At 38.0% G+C, this 7,239-nt stretch overlaps 1 protein-coding gene across 1 annotated transcript; it reads left to right on the top strand.

Moving 5' to 3' along the window:
- Positions 1 to 789: 789 nt before the first annotated feature.
- On the top strand, positions 790 to 1,704 carry LOC106879901 (general transcription factor II-I repeat domain-containing protein 2B-like). The gene has a single exon (XM_014929650.1). The coding sequence runs from the start codon at positions 790 to 792 to the stop codon at positions 1,702 to 1,704; it is 915 nt and encodes a 304-aa protein (XP_014785136.1).
- Positions 1,705 to 7,239: the final 5,535 nt, after the last annotated feature.

Below are 7,239 nucleotides of genomic sequence, written 5' to 3'. Positions count from 1 at the left end.
CGAGGCTTAAGACTGCTTTTGTTTTTTTCGTCACCCAACATTATGGCTACTAAGAAGAGAAAGGTTGATGATGAATGTCACATTTTCAATAAAGAATGGGGAAAAAGTTCTTCTTTGGGGAAACAAACGACCAAAAAGCTAGCTGCCTGATATGCGACGAAAGTGTTGCTGTTATGAAAGAGTGCAATATTCGTCGTCACTTCGAAGCAAAATATCTCTCAACAACATTCTAAATATTCTGGAAAGTTGCGGTCCGAGAAATTTGAATCTATGAAACGTAGTTTGGAATCTCAAAGGAATTTCTTTACGAAACGTTTGTTCAAAAGGAATCTTTCACTCGCGTAAGTTACAAAATAGTGAATAAGTTGGCAGAGTGAGGAAAACCATTTACTGGCGGAAACTTTATAAAAAAGTGCACAGTGGAAGCAGCAACTGACTTGTGTCCTGAAAAGTCTAACATGTTTGGCTGTATCAGCCTTTCAGCAAGTTCAGTTGTGCGGAGAATAGAACTTGGAGAGAATATACAGTTACAGACATGAGAAAGCTAAGAACGTTTTATGGTATTCTCTTACAATGGATGAGTCTACTGATCTCTCTAGTACGTCACAGCTTCTTGTGTTCGTTCGTAGGTGTTAATTGCAACTTTGAGATTATAGAAGAAATGGCATCCGTTTACAGTATACATGGAAAAAATAACTGGAGAAGATATTTTCATAGAGGTGCAGAAAATTTTTGGAAAACTATAACCTTCAGTGGAATCAGCTTCGGTATGTCGATGGAGGAAAAAACATGGCAGGAGTGAGGAAAGGTTTGGTAGGGCGGATCCAGACCAGTTTGGAGGAGCTTCAACTTCCGAAAACTCTGTTTATACACAACATTATACATCAGCAAGCATTCTGTGGAAAACACGTAGATATTTCTTGCGTACTAAAACCGGTTACAACTGTGGTGAACTTTATTCGGAATCATGGGCTTAATCACCGACAGTTCGAGGCTTTCCTTGAAGAAATAGATTCTAATTTCTGTGACTTGCCTTACTACACAGAAGTGAGATGGTACAGTTGCGGTAATGTCCTGTTTCGTTTATATAAGCTCCGAAGAGAAAAAGATTTTTTTCTCACCGAAAAGAATAAGGCTGATCCACAGCTGTCAGATCCTTCATGGCTTTCAAAGTTGTCATTTTTAGTTGACGTCACTTCTCATATGAATGAATTGAATTTAGAATTGCAAGGAAAGAATAAACTTGTCTGTGATCTCTACGGAATTATTACAGCTTTTCGGAGAAAGCTATCATTGATTGAAGCACAACTTCAAGAAGGAAGCTTCTCTCATTTTCACTGTTTTCAAGAGTTTTGCACAGAAAATGTGGAGCATATTAACCTCGAGTTTCAGAAAAAAATTATTCGGGACTTAAATAAGCATTTTTCTCAAAGATTTTCAGATCTTGACAGAATTGAAAATGAAATTCTTTTGTTTGAGAATCTCTTTGGCTATAATCTTGATAACATGCCCATTGAACTACAACTGGAGCTTATTGACTTGCAAGCTAATACCTTGTTGAAAGAGAAGCACAGAGAAGGAAAACTGATTGAATTTTATCGCTGCTTGCCAGCGGATGAGTTTTCAAAATTGAAAACAGTTACTTCAGGTACGGCATTAGTTTTTGGAACAACTTATGTTTGTGAGCAAACTTTTCAAAAATGAAGTGTGTGGAGTCAATACATCCAATAAGGCTCACTAATGAACATTTGAAAGCAATTCTTATGATTGGCTGAGGCAATCATAAAGCAAATGTTGATATTTTGGAAGCAAAACACCAGTTTCTCAAATCTCATTAACTTTTGTGCTGCTTACTTTTTATGCAATTCAACTATGTGCGCACTTTTTCTAAAAATTCTAACTTGATAATATTTTGGTATAATTAAAAAAATGTTTATTGTTCTTATTATTTTGTGCATTTTATGTATTGATAAATAGATAGGACGACTGTCTTTGTTTTTTGTTTTTGTCTACATTCAGTGTATTCTATATTGTACTGAATTGAACAAAATATTTATCCGGCCCGCGCTTGGCATTCTTTTAGCTATATCTGGCCCACTATGGAAAATGTTTGGTGACCCCTGATCTAATGCAATAGTAAAAGACCCTTGCCTAAGTTACCACTCAGTGGGATCAGTCTTGAGACACCGTGATTACGAAGCAAACTTCTTCGTCGTTCAACGCTGCGTTGTTAGGCTTCATTGTTGATATTCTATTGGATTGGCAACTAAGTTCCTGCCGTTTTTTTTTTAATTTTGGAATTTATTTTTTAAATTTTGGAATCTATTTTTTTTCAAGAATTCTATTTTTGAATCATTTTGGAATCTATTTTGTTTTTTGGGGTTTTTTTTCTAGTTAATTTTAGTTAATTTCTGTTTATTTTCAAATCATTAAAATGGAATGTCAAGTTAAGAAAAACGAGCATTTTCGACACCTTCTTTTTGCTTTTAATCAAGGTTCTAAGGCTGCCAAAGCTGCTCACGACATTTGTGCTGTGTATGGAGAGGGTGCCATAGCTGAAAGAACCACTCGTGATTGGTATGACAAGTTCAAAAATGAAAATTTTGACCTCAAAGACGCACCTCGTTCTGGCCGTTCAATTGAGTTCGATGAAGAGCGATGAAACAAACTTTTGCACGAAAATTCTCATCAAACGACAAGGGAACTGGCAAAGAAAATGGAATGCTCCCACACTGCTATAGAGAAGCATCTTCACTCGATGGGAAAGGTTCAGAAGTATGGAGCTTGGGTTCCGCATGCTTTAAGTGACAACAACAAAAATCAACGAGCCACAATCTCCGCTGGTTTGCTTGCACGTTACCGCTCAACTCATGGACACAAGCAACCATTTCTTTACCGAATTGTTACTGGCGACGAAAAATGGTACTTGTACATCAATATGAAGCAGCGTAAGGAATGGCTTAGCCCCGGTAAACAAGTGACACCGCGCGTGAAACAAGATCTTCATCCGTGTAAAACGATATTGTGCGTATGGTGGGAATGGCAAGGGATTATCCATTACGAATTGCTTGAACGGAACCAAACGGTCAACTGGAACGACTCAACACGGCTATTCAAGAGAAAAGACCTAATCGGCAGCATGGAATTCTTCTGCTGCACGACAATGCCCACTCTCATATCGCCAATATGAACAAGGAAGCCATTCAAACGCAGGCTGGGAAGTGCTGCCACATCCAGAATACTCTCCTGATTTGGCACCAACGGATTTCCGCCTCTTTCGATCTCTTTCAAATGCTATGCGCGGAATTTAGTTCAATTCTAATGCAGAATTGAGAGCTTGGCTGGATCAATTTTTCGAGTCGAAGTCGGGTGATTTCTACCAACGAGGCATTGAAAATCTTGTTGGACGTTGGGAAGAAGTTGTAAACAACAAGGGTGAATACATTATTGATTAATTAGTTGTTATTTTTTTTATTAAACCTTTTAAGAATTTAAATTTAGAAAAAACGGTGGGAACTTAGTTGCCAACCCAATACAAAGCGCAAAATACACGTCTGGAATAATTCCTCATAATTGTAATAATAACAAAAAGAATAAAATAATAAAATCATATAGTTCAGCAATGTAACTACACACGTGCCGTTGGCGATTTCTTTTCCTTCATTGGGCTTTTCCCTTTCTCCTTTCTGACGAAGAGCTATGCTCGAAACGTCAACTCTCTTTCACCGAGTGTCAAACTAATACATTTCTTGTGCACGTCTTCATGTTGTCTGTTTTTATTCGTTTATTTGAATTGACGATATGTGTGTGTGTGTGTGTGTGTGTGTGTGTGTGTGTGTGTGTGTGTGTGTCTTTGTGTCTGTCCCCCACTCCAATCACCGTTTGACAATCAGTATTGGTGTATTTATGTCTCCATAACTTAGCTGTTCGGCAAAATGAACTGATAGAATAAGTACCAGACTTAGAAAATAAGCCCTGAGGTCGATTTGTTCGACTAAAAGGCTCTGCTCCAGCATGGCCGCAGTCAAATGGCTGAAACAAGTAAATGAGCAAAAGAATAAGGGTAAATTTTATACGTATTGTCACTTTAAATAAGTGCAAAATTACAATTGTTAGTCCCTCGAACGATTAAATTTGCAATTTCATTGTCGCAAAGTGTTGTAAAATATTCACTTTCATTTTATGATGGCTGTATCCATGTAAAATTTTTGAAACATCAATTGATGATATTCGCTGTTCTTTAGTGGAACATCAATCGATGATGTCCGCAGAGGCATAGCCAGGTTCTAAAGTTAGTGGGAGCGAGCACATAAAAAAATACGCCGTGACACATACCAAGCAATTTTAAACTCATTTCTCTTATATTACGCGAAATATTTCATTACTTATAACATACGTAACTGTATTCTACATTCATTAATTTCGTTTCAGTAACAATGTCATTATGTATTAATCTTACAACTAGTGATATAGATGTGACGTGAAAACGATGAAGTTTCACATGATCGTCCAATGTCGAGAGGTTATGATGTTAGGGTTTGTTTTGTTTCTTCACATGTCAGTGGCTACCAACACATCGATGGAGATTGAGAAGACAATTCAAAAACACAGGATTTGGTCAAATAAAGTAATGACTCCAGAATGTTTTTCCAATCCCATGAAATAAACAACAAAAGGGATTCGACTTTTATCGCACAAGTGTACTAAAGAGTTAAAAACAATGATGAAAAGGTGCCAATTTTGAAAAATGTGCTGGAAGGATGGGGAACGGTCACTCCCCTTGCTCTCTTATTAGCTACACCACTGGATGTCAGCCGTTCAAGAGTTAAATGAATTTCCCCACAGACTCCAGGTTTTGAAATGTCTCTCAACTCGATAAGCATATTCTATTAACTAACAACAAAGTCGTTTTCCCATTTTCATCTCTCAGTTGAAAGACTGAAATATAACGTAATAAACCAATGTAGCCGAGTAACTGTATATTTTCAAGGTAATTTAAACAAATTTTGAACACAACTCAAGAACCCTCAATTGTTGTAGAGCTCCAGAAGCCCACGGAACACAGGTGGGGAACCTCTACTCTACAACGTCTCCAAATACGCCACATGACCAAATACAGGGTTTATATCATGATTGCTTACCTGAGTCGATTACTGTTATGTTCGAGCCAATTAGGGAGCCTCGAAATTGTCGGTTGGTTTGCTACAAATAGCCACCATATACTCCTCAAACTACATCTTATCTTAAAAAATGCAAGAGCACATTGTACTCTTGGATACATTGTCTGAAAATTAAGACGAGGTGATCATAGCCAGAATGCATTGATAGCAAATATTTTTGGTCAAAACTGACTTGGGGCTGAATAACTATTGGTCTTCTGATCAGATTCTAGAACAATACCTTACAGCTCCCTTTACTTCAATCAAATCCGATGATTACTTTTTAAAAAATATACTAATATTCTATGCCTACTCCTATGGAAGCATTGTACATTTAATTCATGATTATCTCGTTACTTCTTCGTATTGAATAACCAAGTATATGTTTCTCTGAAAAGGTCAAATAAAAAGAACGTCTCGAGTTCTCCACATTTCGCCCTTCTCGTAATTATTTCTTATCAGCATTTGCATGTCCACAGCATTAACTGTGCTAACATCAACTTAAATATAATGAGGTCGATCAATCTGCTACAAGAACCAAACAAAAGAAAATTCTTTTCTACTCTAGGAGCAGGGCCCGAAACTTTTGGAGAGGGGCCAGTCGATTAGATCAACCCTAGTATGCAACTGGTACTTAATTTATCGACCTCGAAAGTATGAAAGGTAAATCGACCTCGGCGGAATTTGAACTCAGATCATAAAGACAGACGAAATACCGCTAAGCATTTCGCCCGGCGTGCTAACGTTTCTCATTTCTTTATTGCCTACAAGGGGCTAAACATAGAGGGAACAAACAAGGACAGACAAAGGGATTAAGTCGATTACATCGACCCCAGTGCGTAATTGGTACTTAATTTATCGACCCCGAAATGATGAAAGGCAAAGTCAACCTCGGCGGAATTTGATCTCAGAACGTAAAGACAGACGAAATACTGATAAGCATTTCGTCCGGCGTGCTAACGTTTCTGCCAGCTCGCCGCCTTCAAACTAAACGAAAAAAGAAAAAATTGCCATCAAAATCTTTACTTAATCCATATACTTTACTGACTTTGAAAGAGAAACGACATGTTTTAAACCGGTCATGAGTAATCTGCAGCCTCGGGACTTTTTGAATGATACACCTAAAGGAAAATTACCTTGATATTTCTAGGAGTGCAGCCCGCTTGATAACAATCCATCTTTCATGCAACCTGTTTATTGGAAAAGGTCCCCATGCATGTTTTACTTTATAAAAAGATCCCGAGTGAGTTATCAATCAGTTATGTTTGAGATACTGATATGATAAAGTAGAACTGGCCATTATCAATAACATCAACACCACTAAATATTGACTACGTTCAAATGACAAGGTAATATTGGACACTGACAGCGATGTCAATACTGTACAGTATTGGACATTGTCAATGACATCAACATGATACAATACTGACAACTGTCCATGACATTAATATTACACAATATTGAACACTGTCGATAACATCAACATTATTCAACACCGACCATTGTCCATGACATCAATAACACTGTCTAACACGATTTTTGGTCTTGGGTACCAACAGTTATTTCCTATATGTTTATACAATAGTAGTAGTAGGCATCCGTTGGTCTCGAGAGATCATGGATCTGCGCCCGAAGAAATTGTGTCAGCTGCCGATGGTGGTGCAGCGTCTGCTGTGGTTGTAGAAGCCCATAGGGGAATGGCAGTCACGTATACAGTGACTGCATTTGAAGGGAATCTCTATTGGCGCTACTGGTTTCCCTTCCGTCCAGTGCGCTTTTCTTTGGTGGCGAGTTCCTCTTTCTCTTCCCCTCGCTTCATCCCCTTTCTCAGTATATGTTTCTAGCGTAAGCGATCATTTGCGACCTCTTCCTATCTCAGGAAAGTATGAAAAGGGGCTAATATTTCCTTCAAAATTTGCTTTTGTTACATTTATTCGAACCCCCCAAAATCCCTCTTAACACATAGGTATAATGCTCCCCCACTATTCCTGCTCCTTATCAGAAATACACATATTGTCAGCCCCTAATGCTCAATTAGTTATAGTCAAGCAACTGACAATCAAATCTGAGGTATTGAGCT

The sequence above is a fragment of the Octopus bimaculoides genome, chromosome 5 (assembly GCF_046866305.1).
Source record: "Octopus bimaculoides isolate indiv1 chromosome 5, ASM4686630v1, whole genome shotgun sequence".
Lineage (NCBI taxonomy): Eukaryota > Metazoa > Mollusca > Cephalopoda > Octopoda > Octopodidae > Octopus > Octopus bimaculoides.
The sequence above is the reverse complement of the archived record's forward strand: the minus strand, read 5'-3'. Positions and strand labels throughout refer to the sequence as shown.

Excerpts from the sequence above, each read along its gene's own strand:
- LOC106879901 (XM_014929650.1), top strand. The coding sequence starts at position 790 with ATGGCAGGAGTGAGGAAAGGTTTGGTAGGGCGGATCCAGACCAGTTTG.